Source organism: Chelonia mydas, chromosome 1 (genome assembly GCF_015237465.2).
Source record: "Chelonia mydas isolate rCheMyd1 chromosome 1, rCheMyd1.pri.v2, whole genome shotgun sequence".
NCBI classification, from domain to species: Eukaryota; Metazoa; Chordata; order Testudines; family Cheloniidae; genus Chelonia; species Chelonia mydas.
This window is the reverse complement of record NC_057849.1, coordinates 200,622,508-200,644,359: the sequence shown is the minus strand read 5'-3', so window position 1 is coordinate 200,644,359 and position 21,852 is coordinate 200,622,508. Positions and strand designations below refer to the sequence as shown.

The following is a 21,852-nucleotide window of genomic DNA, read 5'->3' as shown; positions in this document are numbered from 1 at the left end:
TGGGATCTGTAGTTTCCATGGGCTACCCTTCTACAAAGATACCTTGGGAACCTGCAAACATTTATACAAACTATAAATCAGCACTAAATAATTCTTCTTTGTAAGTCCAATAAAGATGAAAAAGGCTCAGTACTGTTATTATCTGCAATATTCTACCCAAGGATCTCAAAATGCTTCACAAACAGCAATGACCTTAACTTCACAACCTGCCTAAGGGGTGGGTAAGCACCATTATCCAAATTTTATTGATGGAGAAACTGAGGCACAGAGCAGTCAATTGACTTGGGTAAGCCCACACAGCAGCTGAGCCAGGAATAGACCCCAGTTTCCTGACCTCAAGGCCTATTCCTTAGCTACAAAAACATCCTCCCTTCCCTGCTACATATTAGCTTGAGTCCTCAGGGTCCTGACTGACAAGTTCCACTGGGTTTGTGTAGAGCACAGTTGGGTCAGATACCTTTGGGATTTCTTCTTTAACACTCTTTTCTGTCTTTTCTCCTTTCAGATTACAAGGCATTTGAAGAAGCAGCGGAACACTTCCAGCCATCCATCAAATTCTTTGCCACCTTTGACAAAGGGGTAAGCATCCGGAAACACCCTCCTGAGAGCTCACAGTCTCCTTTCTGCACAGCCAAAGTGCATTCAACTTAGAGTTCCGGATTAGGCTAACAATGACTGAAATCAGTGAGGTTAAGATCAGGACTTTCCCAAAGCTCAGCAGATCGGGAGTTTTCAGTCAGGGTTTTGAGAACCTGACTCTAAATTTCATCCTGAGTCCTGATGCATTACTCTGCCTTGGCAAAGAAAATTCTCTTCTTACTGGAAATCAAGAGGGGCTTCTATCCCCAGCCAAACAAAGCAGTGACTGCTCTGATCTAGGTCATTGTCTAAACACAAAGCAGGTTCCAGAGACTGTTGGCTTCAGTGGGGTTAGATCAGGGATGAATTTGTCCCAAAGAGACAATTCTGCTAGAAGTCTCTGGCCTAAATTCAGCAGTGTACATTATACATCAGGTGGAAATTAGTCAGAAAACAGCGGTGACGTCATGTAGCTTGAACCAATTTGGCATTCGATGAGTGTATAAAACAAGTGTAACCTGCTCACTGGGGAGGGGGGGATTGATTCTGGGTTGCATGTGTAAAGTGAACCCTTTAGCTATAATTTGGTGGTTAATTCTAGTGTATGTGAAAAAAGTAGACCATCCTGATTCTCCAGTAATTTCTACTCCAGACATGCACACAGCAGTATCCTGGGGTGATAGGGGCAGTAAACGTGGGGGCTTTGCAGCCACTCACCCCTTTCCCTCTGTTCAGCACTTCCAAGTGTCATACATTGGACATGACACATGTCTCTGGCCCTCCCACTCTGTCATGCATTTCCTTAGCCCTGCTGGAATGATCTTCCCCGTTCAGCAGGGCTGCAGGGACCAACTGGCACTTCCCATGCAATGACTGCTCCTACTAAATGGGGTCAGCTGTGAGGCTGTCACTGAGGACAGGGAGACTGTCTCTCCTCCTCCTCTCCCAGCCAGTGAGGATCCATTGGTAGCAGGGAGCAGAAGGTGGGTGAGTGGGATCACTCCTGCCCCGGTGCCTCTCTAGCAGGGGCAGGTTGTGGTACAGGGGCAGGCTAGCAGAACAGGGGATGAAGCGAGATGGGCGCGGAGTGGAGACTGAAGGAGGGACGGGGACAGAAGGCAATAGGCTTGGAAAGGGACAAGGGCTGAAAGGGGAAGCAAGTTAATGGGCTGGGGCAGACGAGGGGTCATACAGGACTCTGGGGCAACTGTGAATAGCCTCACACATGGAGAGCAATATTAGACAAGAAGGTGCAGTAAGTATTACACCGTAAGTTGGCAGGTAAAACAGACTCAACTGTGGAGAGGCCCACCCCAAGAAGGGGAACATTTGTCAGCTAGAGGACGAGAAGCACATGGAAGTTTTGCCTCCTCATGGATAGGCAGGCCATGCACATGCTGGCAATGAGAAGTGCAGTCTCTAGGGACAGACCTGGGAGCCAGGATTACTATGTTCTGTTTGCAGCTCAGCGCATGAGTCACTATGAAATTTAGGCAAGTGTCTTCATCTCTCTGTGCAGCAGGTCTCCAGCTGCAAAATGAAGGTAGTAATAATTAAATTACCTGCCTCCCAGTGGGTGTTTGGAGAAAGTGATGGGTGCAGAGCACTTAGAGACATGTGGATGGGAAAAGGGTTATCAAACACAAAAGAATATTCTGCTTATCAAAAACCCATTCAGTGCCCATCTCCGCAAACGCAACAGCTCGCGATAGTGCTTCTAAGATCTAGAGATGGTCCCATATCTAAAATTTGGTTCCAGATCAGGGTTTTGAACACTTCAGGTTTTAATTTGTCCCTATTATAAGGATAAAGGCCATTGCTGCAATTCAGATGCAGATCCTGGTTTGGATCTGAAAACCAAAGGGCGAGATGTGTGGGCCCAGTTCTGACACAGTGTTTGAGGCCATTACTGTAGAAAGCAGTATTGGCAAGGGAAGGACTGGGCTACGTGTGCGACAGATGCCCATTACAAGGTGTGCTCAGAGGACATCATACTCACCATTCCCCTGCAATGGGGAAGACATTTGCTAACTCCGGTGGGTACGTCAGACCTATTCACTTGTAACTTCTGTGATTGCCACAGGTTGCAAAGAAACTAGCTCTGAAGCTGAATGAGGTGGATTTCTACGAGCCATTCATGGATGAGCCAGTTCATGTCCCCGACAAGCCTTACACAGAAGAGGAGCTGGTTGAGTTTGTGAAGGAGCACAAAAGGTACATAGCCTGCTGTTCAGGGACTGGCTGGCTCAGGCAGTTGGGACTGGCCTAGGAAGCCTGTCACCTGATGGTTGCTGGTGCCAGCCCAGACCATCTCAATAGTAAGTGAAGGTTACTACCATCTGTTAGCTGTCCAGTGGCCTATGTGACATTAATTTTGTGAGACTGTGCCTAATTCCTAGCGTACAGGTTACAGTGCCTCACAACCAGGCATTCTGAGCTAAGGATTGAATGGAGACTGAACTCCCCTCTTCTTCCCAGAGGTGGTCCCTCTAGGTCAATGGTTCTCAACCCGCAACCCATGGGCCACTTGCAGCCCAATCAGCACACAGCTGTGGCCCATGTAGATGTATAGGTAGTATATATATTGTGTAGATGCAGCCCACATAACACATAGAGAGCCGCCTATGCAGCCCACAATGGTAAATAGGTTGAGAACCACTGATCTAGGTCCAGATTGAGACATACTGATAGCAGAGTGTGGAAAGCATACACTGCTCGTGCAGTTCCTTCCTTTGTGGAGAAATAGAAGGCCTCATTCTCCAGGGCTATCAAGGCAGCACTAAATACAGTCCAACCCCACCCCACCCCTGACTATCTCCTGCTCCTGATGTTAGAAATGACCCATCAGCACGTGTACCGTGCTAAGACCACGGTGCACTATTTGAGGTGGGATAAGAGGAACAATACTGTACGGTGTGCTTGTTCTGAGTTGGCTGATGAAGGAAGCTACTTCATATGTGGTTATATTGGGCCTGGTCTGGAAAAGTTTCCACTCAAGTCAATGCAAATTGTGGGTGTTCCATACTTTTTGGGATCAGACCAGCTTTATATTTGACTAGGGATGGGGCAGGAAGAAAAAAAAAAAACCTGGTAGCCCAAGATTCTGTACATGACTAACGAGGTTATTCCCATCTCAGGGGTTAAATCTATGTATGCACCTGCCTGTGAGACAAGGTGAATATGCACCTTTAAACATAAAGTGCAATGGAGTTCAGACAGGGCATCGCCCCGCACACATAAATTGCTTTTCCCAACAGTTATACGTATCCAAATTAATCTAATAGGCTACCAAGGATCAAGAAAGGATTCAAGGAAAACATGGTCACCAAAGGTCTCATGGGTCGTAAATGGGATTAGATTGATGATTTTTGCTCACGCACAAGTGGTTAAACTCATTGTGAGGTTTAGAGTCAGGAGGGAATTGCCCCTGGATGTGTGGGCAAAGAACTCAGAGATGGTTTCACTTTCCTCGGGAATGTTGAGGGGAGCTTCAGTCCATCAGGTAGGCTCGTCCCCGTCATCAGTGTCCTGCTGTTCTTGGACTGATGTGGGAGACTTTGACCTCAGCTCTTCCTGTCTTTTTCAACACGTTCTTTCCATCAAACAGCAGGAACAGGAGGCTGATTAAACACTCAGACAAATGCCAGGCCCTGGGGTTCTCCATCTGCTGCTAACCATCAGCAATGAAAAGGAAAAGGAAAATCTCTGAGCCTCACAGATTGCAAGATGATACGGCAGGTTTGCAGGAGGTGGGGGATGACTGATGCCATCTGCACCCAGGATAAGAAGGGCGGGGGGGGAAAGAGGTTTAATGAAATCATATATCTGTGAAAATCCAGCCCATCAAGATCCTATTGTGTCATGTAGAAAATCTTCAGTTCCTAGTGACGTGTTCCTAGCAGCTCATTTTGAGCCCCTCACAACAGACAAGCTCTTCCTATCCTGCTTCAGGACCTGGGCCATACAGCTACGTAAGACAAAACCGGGAGGTGCATTTAGCTGGAAATGGAAATGACCAGGCCGGTATGGAACATGAGGTTAAGTCAGCAGTTGAGCTCTTTAGACAACTGATGAGGAGTATATCACTTCCTCGCCAACAGATGAGGTACAACCCCCTCCCAGCTGAAGATGCATTTCTCACTCCTCCCAGTTTGCCATCTCTCAACCGTTCAGAAGTACCCTAATCTGGCCTCTTCTCCTTTTTGCTGGTTCCCTACATCTCCCAGCTACTGCCTTCTGTAGGTTCCTGCCATTTCTCTGCTCGACTCCTATGCACCTCTCCTTCTATCCAATCCACCTGCCATTTGATCGTTTCTCAGTGGTCAAGTCAGCAACTGGTAACAGAGAGGCAGGTTGCACAGAGTTCAGAAAGGGAGTGTGGCAATGGATAGAGGGGTCATGTGGGAGGACAACATGTTTGTGCAGAAAGAGTGTGTTACACTAGTGCCTGCTACCTAGCATCTACAAGTCCCTCAGACATTTTGTTGTTGGGAGTTCTCCACTCGGGAACTAGCCAGGTCCTGGAATCACTGTTTTGTATTGGTGCCATGGCATTGTAGAAAGTTGTCAAATGTATAGAAGCAACAACTCCCTCTCATGTACTATGATGACTTTTCAAGGGCTTTCCTCCATCTCACAGCACATCTTCACTAGGTACACACTCCACCCTGTGGTGAGGAGTTGGTGAATCACAACTTTGCCACCACCCCAGAGCATGCTGCTGTGATTTCACCCCAGCAGTGAGAGAAAGGAGAAAGTGGGCTAGGAAACAGGGATGTGGAGGTTCAAACCCCAAAAGAAGAGTAGGAAAGGAATAGCAGAGAGAGTCTGTAGTGAATCCATGTGCTGCAGGCAACAGGCATAGTTAGATGTCTTCAGGTCAGCAGGACCTGGTGAACTGCATCCTAGAATACTCAAGGAGTTGACTGAGGAGATATCTGAGCCATTAGCAATTATCTTTGAAAAGTCATGGAAGACAGGAGAGATTCCAGAGGATTGGAAAAGATCAAATATAGTGCCCATCTATAAAAAGGGAAATAAGGACAACCTGGGGAATTACAGACCAGTTAGTACCTGGAAAGATAATGGAGCAAATAATTAAGCAATCAATTTGCAAACACCTAGAAGATAATAAGGTGATAAGTAACAGTCAGCATGGATTTGTCAAGAACAAATTGTTTCAAACCAACCTAATAGCTTTCTTTGAAAGGGTAACAAGCCTTGTGGATGGAGGGGGAAGCAGTAGATGTTATATAGCTTGATTTTAGTGAGGCTTTTGATACTGTCTCACATGTCCTTCTCATAAACAAACTAGGGAAATACAACCTAGATGGAGCTACTATAAGGAGGGTGCATAACTGGTTGGAAAACCATTCCCAGAGAGTAGTTATCAGCGGTTCACAGTCATGATGGAAGGGCATAATGAGTGGGGTCCTGCAGGGATCAGTTCTGGTTCCAGTTCTGTTCAATGTCTTCATCAATGATTTAGACAATGGCATAAAGAGTATACTTATCAAGTTTGCAGATGATACCAAGCTGGGAGGTGTTGCAAGTGTTTTGGAGGATAGGATTAAAATGCAGAATGATCTGGATAAACTGGAGAAATGGTCTGAACAGGATGAAATTCAATAAGGATGAATGTAAAGTACTCCACTTAGGAAGGAACAATCAGTTACGCACATATAAAATGGGAAATGACTGCTTAGGAAGGAGTACTGCAGAAAGGGATCTGGGGGTCATAGTGGATCACAAGCTAAATATGAGTCACCAGTGTAACTCTGTTGCAAAAAAAGCAAACATCATTCTGGGATGTATTAGCAGGAGTGTTGTTAGCAAGACACAAGAAGTAATTATTCCACTCTACTCTGCACTGATTAGGCCTCAACTGGAATACTGTGTCCAGTTCTGGGTGTCACATTTCAGGAAAGATATGGACAAATTGGAGAAAGTCCAGAGAAGAGCAACAAAAATGATTAAAGGTCTAGAAAACATGATCTATGAGGGAAGATTGAAAAAATTGGGTTTGTTTAGTCGGGAGAAGAGAAGACAGAGGGGAGACATGATAACAGTTTTCAAGTTCATAAAAGGTTGTTACAAGGACGAGGGAGAAAAATTATTCTCCTTAACCTCTGCGGATAGGACAAGAAGCAATGGGCTTAAATTGCAGCAAGGTCAGTTTAAATTTGACATTAGAAAAAACTTCCTAACTGTCAGGGTGGTTAAGCACTGGAATAAATTGCCAAGGGAGGTTGTGGAATCTCCACCATTGGAGATTTTTAAGAACTGGTTAGACAAACACTTGTCAGGGATGGTCTAGATCAGAGGTGGGCAAACTACGGCCCGCGGGCCATATCCAGCCCGCCGGACCGTCCTGCCCGGTCCCTGAGCTCCTGGCCTGGGAGGCTAGCACCCGGTCCCTCCCCTGCTGTCTCTCCTCCCTCCCCCGCAGCTACACTGCCGCTTGGGCAGCGCTCTGGACGGTGTCTGGTGTCTGGATGGGTGTCTGGCTCCGGCCGGGCAGCACGGCGGCCAGACATGCTGCTCTGAGTGGCATGGTTAGGGGGCCAGGGCCAGGGTCGGGGGGTTGGATAAGGGACAGAGGGTTCCAGGGGGCAGTCAGGGGACGGGGAGCAGGGGGGGTTGGATAGGGGGTGGGTTCTGGGGGGCAGTTAGGAGCGGGGATCCCGGGAGGGGGCGGTCAGAGGACAAGGAGCGGGGGGAGTTGGATGGGTGGGGGATTCTGAGGGGGGCAGTCAGGGGGCGGGAAATGGGAGGGGGCGGATAGGGGGCAGGGGCCAGGCTGTTTGGGGGGCACAGGCTTCCCTACCGGGCCCTCCATACAGTTTCGCACCCCAATGTGTCCCTCGGGCCAAAAAGTTTGCCCACCCCTGGTCTAGATAATACTTAGTCCTGCCATGAGTGCAGGGAACTGGATTAGACGACCTCTCGAGGTCCCTTCCAGTTTTACGATTCTATGAGTATATAATTCTTAGCCTAATCCCACACACACTTGGGGGAGTCATAATTAGAACCCTGATTCTTCAAATCCAAATAGAATCATAGAATCATAGACTTTAAGGTCAGAAGGAACCATTATGATCATCTAGTCTGACCCTCCTGCACAACGCAGGTCACGGAATCTCACCCACCAACTCCTGTAACAAACCCCTAACTTATGTCTGAACTATTGAAGTCCTCAAATTGTGGTTTAAAGACTTCAAGATGCAGAGAATCCTCCAGCAAGTGACCCATGCCCCATGCTGCAGAGGAAGGCGAAAAATATAAAGGCTTCATAAATTCAGCCTCACAATACACCTGTGTGCTACAGCAGGACAGTATGATCTCCAATGCATGGCTTAGGAAACTGATCTATAGAGCAGTGATATGACTTGCCCAAGATCACCAGCAGATTAGTGCAGAGCTGGGAATGGAAGCCAGGAGACTTGACTGTCAGTTCCCAGACCAGACCGAATTCTGTTCCCAATTGTACCAGTGTAAATTATGTAGTAATTCCACTGAGTACAGAGACATTTCTTTGGACTTTTACATCCATTTAACTGAAAACAGAATTTGGCCCACTCTGCTTTAACCACTAGACCATGCCCACTTCCACGGCTCTGTCCTTCCTACTTCTCAGTGGTTAGTGTCCAAATTCCATCAGAGAGACTATCGTATGGGGCCAGATCCTCAGCTGCTGTAAACCAGCTTAGCAACATTGACCGAAAGGTATTTTTAACCTTGATTGATGTACTGACTTCTCATTAGGGTGTTTGCTCTCTCAGGATCTCCAGTTCTTTTACAGCCCTAAGCAGTTCAGACATTTTGAATAAGCATCCAAAATTTTGGGTGTTTATTTGAATCTAACCTCCCAATTCTTTGGGGGTTCCCCTATCTCTAGCATAGATATATTGGATCAAATTCTGCTCTCAATTATTCACATAAAACCCATAGGTCCTAATTCTTCTGTAAATCTGGTGTAACTCCATGGAAGTCAGTTGAGTTACACTCAGGTAAAACCAGCAGAAGTGATGGGAGAATGAGGTTCAATTGGGAAGAGTGAGTGTAAATGGCCCTGGATCCTTGTAGAACTACACCTTGTCATCTCAAAAAGCTGATGGGCCACATTATGCTGTCAGTTACACACAGATGGGACAAACCATGGTGTTTGGAACCATATCTCCAAAGTGTCTCCAGTAGGGTGTGACAACAGAGTTGTACCAGTACAATGGTGTTGAGATTACAAGTTTGGGTGATAAAGGTAACAGCATTGATGTAATATACTTAGACTTCTGTAAGGTTTTTGCCTTGATACCACATGACATTTTTATTAAAAAACTAGAAAGATATTAAATTAACATGGCACACATTGAATGGATTAAAAGCTGACTAACTGATAGTTCTAAAAATGTAATTGTGAACAGGGAATCATCAAATGGGTGTTTCCAGTGGGGTCCTGAAGGATTGGTTTTTGGGGCTACACTATTTGACATATTTATTAATCCCCTGGAAGAAAATATAAACTCATCACTGATAAAGGTTGCAGATGACACAAAAATTGGGGGAGTGGTAAATAATGAAGAGGACAGGTCACTGAGACAGAGTGATCTGGATTGCTTGGTAAACTGGGCTCAAGCAGACAATATGTGTTTTAATATGGTTCACTGTAATTGTATCCATTTAGGAAAAAGAATGTAGGCCACACGTACAGAATAGGGGAGTCTATCCTGGGAAGCGGGTTCTCTGAAGAGGATTTGGGGGTCATGGTGGAAAGTCAGCTGAACATGAGTTCCCAGTGCGGCACAGTAGCCAAAAGAGCTAAGATGATCCTTGGATGCAGAAACAGGAATGTCGAGTAGGAGTAGAGAGGTTATTTCACCTCTGTATTTGGCACTGGTGTAACTGCTGCTGAAATAGTGTGTCCAGTTCTGGTGCTCACAATTCAAGAAGGATGTTGACAGATTGGAGAGTGTTCAGAGAAGAGCCACAAGAACGATTAAAGTATCGGAAAACATGCCTGATAGCGATAGACTCCAGGAGCTCAGTCTGTTTAGCTTAACAAAGAGAAGGTTAAGGGGTGATTTGATCATAGACTTTAAGTATCTACATGGGGAACAAATATTTAATAATGGGCCCGTCAATCTGGCAGAGAAGGGAATAACACGATCCATTGGAGGGAAAATGAAGCTAGACAAATTCAGACTGGTAATAGGGCATAATTTTTTAATGGTGAGGGTAATTAACCATTGGAACAATTCACCAAGGGTCATGGTGGAATCTCCATCACTGACAATTTTTAAATCAAAATTGGTGTTTTTCTAAAAGATCTGCTCTGGGAATCATTTTGGGGCAGTTCTATGGCCTGTGTTATACAGGAGGTCAGACTAGATGGTCACAACAGTCCCTTCTGGCCTTGGCATCTATGAATCTATGAAATGAGAGCAGAATTTGACCCTTCTGTCCACACCCAGAAGGGGCCTAGAGTGGTGAATCCCACTGGTAGGTACCTGCTTCATGATTGCTTTTTCCATTCACACCAGCAATATGAATAACATGCCTGCATCCTAAGAGAAGGTGCTTTTGTTCTTTTCAGAGCCACCCTGAGGAAGCTGCGTCCAGAAGACATGTTTGAGACCTGGGTAAGCACACAAGGGAGGGAAGCCTTTAGTCCCTTGAAATCTTTGAATGAGAAACAAATCTGCTCTGGCTCATGAATTGCTACAGAAAAGCTCCAAGCTGTGATGATTAGACAGCAGCGTTATCCCCCAAAGCCTCTGCAGCTTTACAAGCACATTGAGTGATTATGCAGCAGGGAAAGCTTCATCCATAGCTTCCAGTGTGTAAAGTTAAATCACATGCTTAAGTGCTTTGCTGTTTGGAGCTAGACTGCTGAATCAGGGCCAGAATCGGGGATAATGGTGTTGAATGCACAGTGCCGAGGAAAATCAAAACATAATAACTATAACAATCCATCTGCTTGCATAAACTGGTCAAATGGCACTCTGGGTCAAGGTTTAAAGAAGCAATTTCCCAGCACCTTAAATAATTGCATCTTGGAACAGCTGGTTCTAGAGTACAGAAGAGGAGAAGATATTCTCAGTTCAGTGTTAAGTAATCACTCTGGTTCAAGAGGTAACAATATTGAGTCTATAATGGTGACTACAATATACTCATATTCAACGTCCTTGGGTAAGGAATCATCTATTCACCTGTAGTGTTCACAGGGTTAATTAGATAGCTCAGCCATGTAGTGTTGTTTCTGGATGGCTTATGGAACTTACACAGCATGAATTGTGAATGTTACAACAGAATATCCCATTTGAAATTCAGGCTGGAATAGTTAGATTAGTCACATGAGTTACAGAAGAAATTGTACATTGATTGTAATAGGTACAGTTTGAATGAACTGCAGGTAAAAGATTCTGAAGAAATTCACCAGAAATTTGAAATGTAAGAACATAGGCAAGAATTCCGTGATCTGTGAACTGGGGGAAAGTGACAGGTTTCAGAGTAGCAGCCGTGTTAGTCTGTATCCGCAAAAAGAACAGGAGGACTTGTGGCACCTTAGAGACTAACAAATGTATTTGACTATAAGCTTTCGTGAGCTACAGCTCACTTAATCGGACATTCATAGAACAAATTATTTGCTGCAAATGACTCAGCTCTAATAAACATGAGTGTGACACTGAAAGCCAGTCAGGAGCTCCAATTGTGTCCAGCATTCCGACAAATTCACTTTAATATTATTCATTCATCGTGTTCCCACTCATGGTGCTTTGCAGACATTGAAGAAGATACAATTATTTCTCCAAAGAGCTCAGGACCAACATTTACAACAGTGTCTGCTTGGCTGCCCAACTTGAGACACCTCGGGCCTCTGATTGCAGGATTAGTCCTTGAGACAATAAGGAAAGAAATGATGCAACAAAACCTTGAAGATTGAGTCGTTTAGGCTTTATGTCTTGTTGGACCCAGGGTTTTCATTTATTTTTTAAATATGGTTTTGATATACTGGGTTAAATCCTGGCTCCAGTGTTGTTAATGGTCATTTTGTTTTATCATTGACTTCAACGGAACCAGGATTTCACCCATAGTGATTTTGATTTAATATTAAATATGTCATAATATAGTCTTGAAAAAAGCATGGATTGTCAGTGGTGGAAAGTTTGCTTAATAAACACAGTGTTAAAATACAGGGTTTACATCCATTAAGGTAAGGAGATTTTTATGCACAAGAGATGAGGAGCTCGATTCTGATCTGAGTTACCCAGGTGTAAATTCAGAATAGTCACAGTGACATCACTGGAATTACTCCAGGTTTACACGAGTGCAACTGAGATCAGAATCTGGCTCCATTTGTCTAAGGAGATGTAGATTTTTTTTTAGTCTGTTGTGCAATGATCTTGCTGGCAAATGTAAAGGAAAAACAAAACTGCAGGCTACACAATCTGTTTGTGGTCTGATTTCTGTAGCAAATCTGCCCTAAGTGTCCCTGTGAAAATGGGTGTCCCCAAAGAAGCTAGGACAGGCCCGACACCCGCTCTTGTTTTCAAAGATAATGTTTTCCACTTAATCTTTTAGCTTGTTTTATTTTGTTGTTGTTGTTTTTAGTTTTTGATAGTGGTTTTGTCACCTCTGGGCTCAAAGGGGAAAAGAAATTAGCATTTAGATGGGAATTTTTTCTTGCATTAAAATCAATTGAAATGGAAACTGGCATCGGCAGAGGATGAAGAAACCGAGGCTTTACCGTGGGATAATTCTGAGACGACTTTCATAGCAGGTGCACAATAAACAGCCTGGCTAATACATTGGCTTTTGCCAATGTCATTAGCCAAGCCCTACTCACACCCCCACAGCTTTCATGGAGCAAATAACCCAAGCCCCTCACGTCAGCCTCATCTAAGTCTGTCAGATCTCACAAAGTCACCCCTCTGAGCCCCTTACCTCTCACCCACCCCGTCTGAGCCCCCTCACCTCTCACCTGCCCCGTCTGAGCCCCCTCACCTCTCACCCACCCCGTCTGAGCTTCCTCGCCTCTCACCTGCCCCGTCTGAGCCCCCTCACCTCTCACCCACCCCGTCTGAGCTCCCTCGCCTCTCACCTGCCCCGTCTGAGCCCCCTCACCTCTCACCCACCCCGTCTGAGCCCCCTCACTATTCACAGTGACCCCCCTCCAAAACCTTGGGCTCTTCACCCCTTACAGAGACTCATTTGAGCCACTTCATTTCTTCCATTATTGGGAGAGGAGGAACACCAGCTGATGCTATTGGCATCACTCACCAGCCCAGAAGGGGCATGTCTGTGTGGGGGTGGGTCATGGCCATCACCCTGCACACTGACAGCAGGGCACACTGACACTGCACACTGACACTGGCAGCAGGGAAGCATTTTGGAGAGTTCAGGCTCCAGCTAGTGTAGAAAGACTCTGTACTCACCTGGCTCTCCACAGCACGCCATGGGGCACTAGGCCTTCTACAGGAACAATGCCTCTCCACCACTGCCAGGCCCGCAGGCCCATCCTGATCGCTCTTAGCAACTGCGTCCAAGCCTTGCAAAGTGCTCTCTTCCTCCTCCTTCTCTTCCCCCTTTCCAGCCCTAACCCTTGACGTGGTGGCCCCCTCCTCCTCTTTCACAACAGATCCCATCCAATGCTGTGCGTTTCTCCACAGCAACTCCAGCCAAACTCTTCCTTGTGGTACCTATCACCTCCACATCTCCACCCACCTAAGCCCCACCCTCTAATGTCACATCATAATTCAGTCCTCATCTCCAACAGCAACCCGCACTCAAGCTGCCCCATCCCCTCTCAATGCCCTCTCCTCCTCTCTCCTGACCAGCCAGTAACAGTTTTCTTGTCCACAGGAGGATGACCTGGATGGAATCCACATTGTGGCCTTCGCCGAAGAAGACGACCCGGGTAGGAGGCCCTTCCTTACCCCCACATAACTCCTGTCTCTCCCCACACCTACCTGGAAATCTATCAGATCAGCTAGGATCATCTTTGACTTGCATTATGGTTACCTGGTATGAGCCTCACACATAGGCCCTCATCTCAGCCCCAAGGACTTACACCTTGTCACTCCTTCTTGCAAGTTGCTTTTCCTGCAAGAATCCTCCCTCCCAGCCTCGGAGTGTGTTAGTTACACCATCTTACACTCTGTTAAACTGACTCCACATTTTGGAGACACCTTCTCCCCCTCCCAATCCCTTACCAATCCCAATCCCTGCACAGAGCGCCCCAGGATCTGTGCTGATTCTAAAGAGAAGTCTCTCTCCCCTTCACTAGTGCAGCCACGAGGAAGCGTCGCCCAGAAGGAAGGTGTGTTTGTTGCTTTGCAGTTCAGTTACCATACCTTACCTGGCATGAGAAAGTTTCCAAAGCAAATGCAGTCTGGCAGTTGGCAAGCCTGTCAGACCAGTTCAGCAGGGCCTGCCTCCATCAAGCAGCGAGAACCCCACACGCAAACTGGTAAAAGGGAGACAGGTCCTGCAGGGATCTGGAGTCAGGATGCTTGTGTGAACTTTTAGCCGGTGAATAAGAATAGCCTCAGCAATTATACCAGTTAGGATTAAATTGCAAAGAATATCAATCCTCATGCTCCAGAGCTTAAACTGGTGACCAGCTGGGGTTAGGAAGAAATGTACCCCTCTGTGTGGTCAGCATGGCACAGACAGGAGATTCGTGAGGGGCTTACATCTTCCTCAGAAGCTTTTGACTCTGGCAGCTGTTGGAGATAAAATAATATTCTGCATGAACTATTAATTAGTTTTGGATGGTAGTTCCTAGAGGCCTACTGCACAGGCTGAGTGAGCAGAGGACGGGATTCAGGACCGTTAGGTTTTTGTCCCAATTCTGCCACTGACTTGTTGTGTGATCTTGGGTGAAGCACTTAGGATGAGATTTTCAAACGTGCCTTAGTGATTTAGGAGCAGGAGTCAATGGCATTTGTGGTCCTAAATCACTTGGGCATTAGTGAAAACCCCACCCTTCACTCGCTTCATTTTGATATCCTTGGAGGAAAGCTGCTAGAGAAGTGCAAAGCATTGTCATGTAGCAGCCATCATCATAAGGAACGGAGGGTAGCTAGAAGTTTTTTAAATAAAAAGGAGCCTTGTACGCCATCTTTAGCTTGGACATTGCAACAAAACAAGGAACGTGTGTCGGGGTGCTTGTTTGAGAGACTGGGAGGTTCACATATATCATTTCAGATGGCTTTGAGTTCCTGGAGATTCTGAAGCAAGTCGCCAAGGAGAACACCAACAATCCTGACCTTAGCATTGTGTGGATCGACCCTGATGACTTTCCTTTGGTGAGTGGCGGAGGATCATTTCCCTCCTTGGCTGGTGTGTGTGTGTGCACTCATCCTACCAGAGAACTCACAGAATGTAGAGGAAGAGAAGAGAAGATATGGGAGAAGTTGAGACATAGCATGGCAAATTGGGAACTAACCAGCAAGGATCCACCTCAAAGTCAAATCTGCATGACAGTGCTGGAGAAGAAACTGATCTGGTGTTTCCACCATTAAATGGATGCTGTTGGGACAGCCCACTGGTTAGCATTTTACACTGCCACACAAGAGAACCCATCTCTGATTTCCAGGACTAGTCTGATTGCTGGATGGCTTGTTCTTCAATAGCCAGCTGGCTGTGTTAATATGAAGTGGTTGTTTAAACACCTTTGTCTTAGCTTTTTTTTCCCCCCCTGCTGCAGCTCATCACCTATTGGGAGAAGATCTTCAAGATCGACCTATTCAAGCCACAGATCGGGGTGGTAAATGTCACAGATGTGAGTATGACAAACACAGCAAATCCAGTAAGAATTTGAGATGCTAAGAAGGACAAGTCCTAAGGCAAAATCCTGGCCCTGGTGAAGTCAATAGAAGTTTTGCCATTGACGTCAGTGGGACCAGAATTTCACCCCAGTGAGCAGAGCAAATGTTAAGCCACAAAATTTACCTTTAGATCTGGATTTTCAACACTTCAAAGTGCAGGAAAGTTCAGATCCAGTTTCAGTTTGGGCTCAGTTCTACTACTGAGTCACTTGTGGGCTACCTCTGGCCAATGCACAATTGTTCCCTTCAGACTGTTCCCCAGTGCTTTATCCAGTTTAATTTTAAATGACTCGTACAATGAGGTTTTCATCACTTCCCCTGGGGTCTTCCCTAGTCAGTCACTCACAGTAGGGTCTTATTTGCATGGAATTCTATAGGTCTCAGCAGAGAAACAGAGCAGCAAAAGATAGCTTAGGGACTGAAAGAAGGAAGAGGGTAGTTGCGTGGCAAAACAAGAAGGGCACAGTTTGACTGTGCGAGGAAAGACGGTCACTAACAAACAGTGAGCAGCTGCACAGATTAAAAATACAGTAAGAAACCAGAAGGATGCAGTATAAATTGACAATGGTGGGATCTTCATGGAACGAATATTGAATAGCAGGGCTTGCTCTATGTTTCCAGCCCACTGTGAGACCATTGTGTTCAGTGGCACTATGGAGAATTTGATCACAGGCGTAGCATGTTGTCAGTGGATCTATCAGTCTTCGCAACCGTGAAACAGATGAGGGTGAACTCATGTACTTAGACCACAGCACTGGGTTTAATGCACAGGGAGCAGAACGGCTCCATAAGCAGGTGCCGTTCTTACATAGGCACCTGTCTGATGATAACCACACTATCATATTCTCTCTGAGTTCTTCTAATGGAATTTAATTAAGCCTCACTTTCCCCCAGGCCTTCTGCAAACTCTGAGTGTAGACACTCCTCCCCAACTGCACACCCCCTGGAGTCTAAAACCAAAGGCCCTTTTCTAGCCACTACACCGCTCGATCACAAAACCACTGGGCTCCTGTACGGCTCGAGCTGCAATGGGGCAGAGGAGGAAGAAAGGCATAATTCTTCTCGGTGCCTAGGCTAGGGAAGCCCTTGTCATACCTGTTCAACAGGTATATCCAATACATTCCACCATGCAGCCATTCCAGCGCAGAAGGGACACAGCTCTGGCTTCACCCAGCCCAGAAACACAGCCTGGGCTTCTAGTACTGCCGTCAGCACTAACCAGCCCTCCCCGCTTCATGTTCCCTAGTGACGAGAGCCACGGTGAGCCTAGCCCTGGGGAGGGTGCACTAGACCAGAGGAGGGAGGGAGGTTCCCTGAGTCCCTCCCCACCCATGCACATGATCTTACATTGTTTCACATGCATGCACAATATAACAAAAGCTAAGCAGCCCCTATTGCACTTCACAAACACATGGAATTTTCCTACCAGGTTGGCAACTGTTTCTAAGTCATGCCATTGTGTTACCATGGAGAGTGCAAATCAATTCAAAACATACCCATGTAACCAATGCAGTTGCTGAGAGGTGCTGAGTCCTAACTCACAGTGGAGTCCGGGGTGCTCAGCACATCCCAGGATCAGGCCCTGCGTGACTCAGACTTTGCCATTGTGCTACCTGCCTGGGTTTTATGAGCAGTAAATCTTGCCATTAAAATGCTATTGTTTCCATTGTGTTGTACCAGGCTTGTGGGGGACTAATGTCAGGTTGCAAATTCCCTATGTATGTATTGGTCGTCAGGCTAGGGACCCAGTCCTGCTTCCAAGCAACAACCAACCAGAAGGAACAGTCAGGAAAATAAAATGCACGTAACATGCCAAATGGCAAGATAATGGAGAAAAAATTTTTTTTTCTTCATTCTGACGGCAACGTCGAGATTATCTGAGAACATCTAACACATACTCCAGATTTACAGGCTTCTTTCCATGGCTGGATTCTGTGAAATGTAACCTTTTATAACCTTAAAAAGGAGCTGTCTGGAAACACAGCAGCTTGGGAATCAGAATTCCCTCAACTATGTAAATACCATAACGTGGAGTCTGGATTTAACAACCCTTTTTGTGTTTGAAATTTTGTTAATAAAAAATCTGAATGTTTAATTTGACCTCAGAGGAGAGGAGAGAGAGACTTCAATGGGCTATGTCAATTTCCACCAGCTAACGATCCAACCCTTGGGGGGTCTATTCCTGGCTCTGCCGCCTACTTTCTCTGTGACCTTGAGCAAATCCAGAGGTTATCTCGAGATCTTTCAGAAGAGGTGGATCCCATCATTTGACCATGGCTTTGCTACCGTTTTCTTTGTAAACGGGGCTAGATTGTTGCTCGTAGGGTTTATGAGAGTTTTAGTTCATTCTCCTAAGTGTGGTTTCCATTTATCTAGAAGGGTGTTCTGAGGAAGGTGCATGTTGGTGCAGTGTAAGAAAAGAAAAATGGTGGGCCTGATTCCGCACTGCAATGCTCCAGTGTGACAGCGATGTAAATCCACTGAGATGCAGTGATACAAAATGGAGTAACACAGTGATGACTCAGGCCCAGTGAATACACAGACACATTTTCCTTAACCTCAGAAGGAGTAGGACCCTCATGTCTCTAGAAATCCGCCAATAAAAATACCATTGGGTTCCAGGTCCCCACTGCCTATTCTCACTGTGATGGTGTAGAAGCCCTGCCACCGTGGATTGCAATATACTGCGGCTATATTTTCCACACAAGCAATGAGTCTGATTCAGCTGTCTTTACTCACAAGAGTAGCCCTCATTCACCCAAACAGTGCCATTTCATTCAATGGGACTACTCGCAGGGCATCAGGATCAAGTTCTGTATCTCTTTTGATAGCTTCCTGTTCGATAAAGGAAATACTTGGGGATCTAAGCCCTCCCTGGAGGCAGAAATGTGGCCAAATATTTTATCAAAGCTTACATCAGGACCCCAAGCAAATTAGGTCCCTCGGGCAAGGAAAGACTTTGCTTTGGAGATTTCACTGCTCCAGTGCCTTTCAAAGCATGAATGAACAATGTCATTATCCCTGCTTTACAGCTGGGGAAACTCCATGGTCATGCAAGGAATCTATGGCTAAACAGGGAACGGAGCCCAGGTCACCTGAGTCCCCTCCCACTAGACCATGCCTCCTCTCACTACTCCATAACTTTATTTTGTACAGTGTCTTTCATACCAACAGAAAGCCACAGTGGTTTGCAGCTTTAAATGGTATGAGCAGGGAGAGAGAGAAGAGTTTAAGACATACAGACAAGGGGGATGGGCAGTGTTTTCTGCAGATTTGGAATGAACTGTGGAGTCAGTGAGGCAAAGAGGTGTTATGGGAAAAGGCTCTTCCAGATGGCAAGAGCTGCTGTCACCCCCAAGAGTGTCCCTCCAGACTGTGTGATAGGCCAGAGAGGGTGCCGGCAGGAGAAGAGTGGAAGGATCAGGGAGATGAGTAGAGATGACAAGGTCTGGAAAGTCCAGCGGAATAAATCCACAGAGAGAGTTGGAGACAAGGAGGGGAATATGAAACTGCATTGTGAAATGGGCTAAAACCACTGGAGCTACGTCCCTATGGACTATTGGCTAATATAATTAGCTAGCTGGTCCAATAATGAGAAAAATGTGATCAAAATACATGCTATTACCTGCCCAGTTCCTAACAGTCAGTTTAAGAACATGATCAGTTCCATGCAGTACATCTATTACAATCTTTGGCCATGTCTCCACTACCGGGACTATCCCGGCATAACACAGCCTACAGCGATGGAAGGGGTCTTTCTGTTAGTGTAGGATCACTACCACCCCAAGTGACGGTAGCTAGGTCTTCTGTCACCCTCGCTGGATCTACACCAGGGGCCAGATTGGCATAGCTACGGTGGGTGGATTTGTCACAACCTTGAGTGACGTAGCTATGCTGACCTAAATTTTAAGTGTAGCCCAGGCCTTAATAAAGCAGCACGGAGTCCCCCCTGTTAGAAAGCAGGGGGGCTAATCCTGCCAGCTCCTACTTGACACATGAGCTAATCCCACCACACCCAGTTAGAGAAACAAGCTAATTCTACCCCCTCATTGGAGAGGTGAAGTAATCCTACCACCAGCCAGTCCCTGGGAGGGAGGTGCTCTGATTTCTTGCTGTTGTATCTGTTCCTTCAGGCAGACAGTGTTTGGATGGAAATCAAGGATGATGATGACCTGCCCACAGCGGAGGAGCTGGAAGACTGGATAGAGGATGTGCTCTCTGGGAAGATAAACACGGAAGATGATGACGATGACGACGACGACGACGACAATGATGACGACGACGATGATGACGACGACGATGATGATGATTAGATTTGACTCTGTACAGTCTGTCTTCTGGACAGTGAGCCATTTTCACTTGCGGCAGGTTGCTGTGCCTTCTAAACGGCTGTCCCGCCTCCTCGGCCTTATGAAGACTGTTTCCAGCGGTCACAGAACACCCGTCTCCTCCTCCTTTCCCATCCCTCCTGCTCCCCACGCCAAAAAAACTGCTTGGCCTGGTTTCCAGAGGTTCTGCACACCCCCAGCTCTCAGTGAAATCAGCGACAGCTGCAGATGCTCAGTACTGCTGAAAATCAGGCCTCACCGGTATGGACAACAGAAATCTGCAGGGAATTTCCCCTGACGTTTCTGTGAGTTACTGCTGGGTAGTGGGTAGATGGTAGAGGGCCTTTCTTCATGCCACCAAAGGGCATGGGGAACTAATTTCTATTCCCATGATAATCGGCCTCTTATATTTTAAGACCTAATCTCATTGTAAGACATCAGGAAGGTCACTGAAAAATACTGCCAATTTCATTAAACAAAACATCCTTCACATCTGCTCAGCTAAACAGCACAGCAGAGACCACAGTATCCCACAAACTCTGCTCTGGGTGTCTGGTACTTCTTCACTGATGACATCATAAACACCGTGGGGTGTTTTTGTTTTTTTTTAAGGATGGTAGTTAAAATCTCAATTATCTGTATAATGAAAGAATATTCCCTTTGTGCAGAGCTGTGCAAAAAAATTGCACCCAAACTCATGAAACCTGCCTGGATTGGTGTGACACTGCAGGCTCCAAACTCAGGCAAGGTTGGTAAAAGCGTAGAAATCTGGATGGGTCAGAACATCAGGTCTGAAAGCTCCTGAGGAGTTCAGATCAAGGTCTGAATCCAAACTCTGAGGTTCAGACCCAATGGACTGAAATGAAACACTGATTCCTGACCCCAGAGCTTTGAGATAATTCAGATCTGAACTCTACCACTCTGATACATCTGTATGATGGGTGGAACCAGAGCACTATATACGACCTACCTGAATTTTGGGGAAGTTTGCATCCACATCTGAATCTGGATCTGAACTTTCTGGCTTAGGACCATCTCTTCTTTTAAGGGATCCTTAGCTGATTTATTGTTGGGCATTGAGATCACATGAAATACACAACTGGAAATTACATACAGAGGCTCACCCTGCCACACATGGAGATCAAAAGAAACATTCATAGTACTCCACCCTAAAGCCCTCCCATTCCATATGACTGTACAACCCTAGAGTCCTCTGAACCTTATTCCTGCATGGCATCTTTTCCAGTGAACAAATTGTCAGCCGGGGACAGGTCTGTTCAGCTTCACTAGACAAACTCATTGGATGAATAATTTTGGTGTGGTAACCATCAGTGAAAGGATCAAATTGTCTGGCTTTTAAGTAGACGTGGGACTGGGTTTGAAAGTTCTATTCCACATAAATGTTCACACATCCCTTAGTACTAAGGGTGCAGCCTCTTTTGGCTGCAGACTCTAGTCTAAAGTACATCACAGCATTCATTTGCAGTCAAAGGGTCACTCACAATAGGGGTCAGAAACTTGATCTTGCAGAATGCAGGGCCATCCATGAGAAATCCACATATAAACCAACGTGACATCTTTAGGGCTCATGGATTTCCCTCACCTGTAGATTTCAATTGTCCTGCTTTATTAGGTTTTAGTGCAAGAGAAGGACAATCTGAGGACATTCTTACCCTTAGGAATTAATCCTCAAATTGTCTTGTCTTTTTAGCTTAGTTAGGGTCTGTTTCTTCTCTCTTACTAGAGATACAGAGCCTTCTGATCTTGTTTACACTGGGGCAAGTCAGAAGTAACTATTGAAGTCAATGAAATTAACACCGATGTAAAACTGGTAGAGGTGAGATGAGAATCAGGACTCGTTGGGTCACTGTATTAATGTGAATTAGCCCAACAAGAGCTAAGATTTACACTCCAGAAACTGCCTCTAAGTGAACTGCAAAGCAAAATTTTATAGCGCTATCTATATCTACATATATCTATATACCTGCCCTTTCTTGCTTCTGTCCCAAAGGTTTAAAATACGTGCGTGGGGGAGGGGGGGATTTTCTATGTACAGTATTAACATTTGGAACATCAAGCGCTCACTTCCCTTTCCGTTCTAGAAGACTTGGTGAGAT

The 21,852-nt window shown here is 45.9% G+C and overlaps 1 protein-coding gene across 1 annotated transcript in view; it reads left to right on the top strand.

Annotated features, from left to right (window-relative positions):
* Positions 1-20,430, top strand: part of CASQ2 (calsequestrin 2) — a 52,411-nt gene extending 31,981 nt beyond the window's left edge. The window contains exons 5-11 of the mRNA XM_007062074.3: positions 506-579; positions 2,663-2,793; positions 10,169-10,214; positions 13,438-13,492; positions 14,785-14,885; positions 15,287-15,361; positions 19,541-20,430. Coding sequence (XP_007062136.1) covers positions 506-579; positions 2,663-2,793; positions 10,169-10,214; positions 13,438-13,492; positions 14,785-14,885; positions 15,287-15,361; positions 19,541-19,720 — 662 coding nt within the window. The 3' untranslated portion in view covers positions 19,721-20,430. The remainder of the gene's footprint in view (positions 1-505; positions 580-2,662; positions 2,794-10,168; positions 10,215-13,437; positions 13,493-14,784; positions 14,886-15,286; positions 15,362-19,540) is intronic.
* The last annotated feature ends 1,422 nt before the right edge of the window (positions 20,431-21,852 follow it).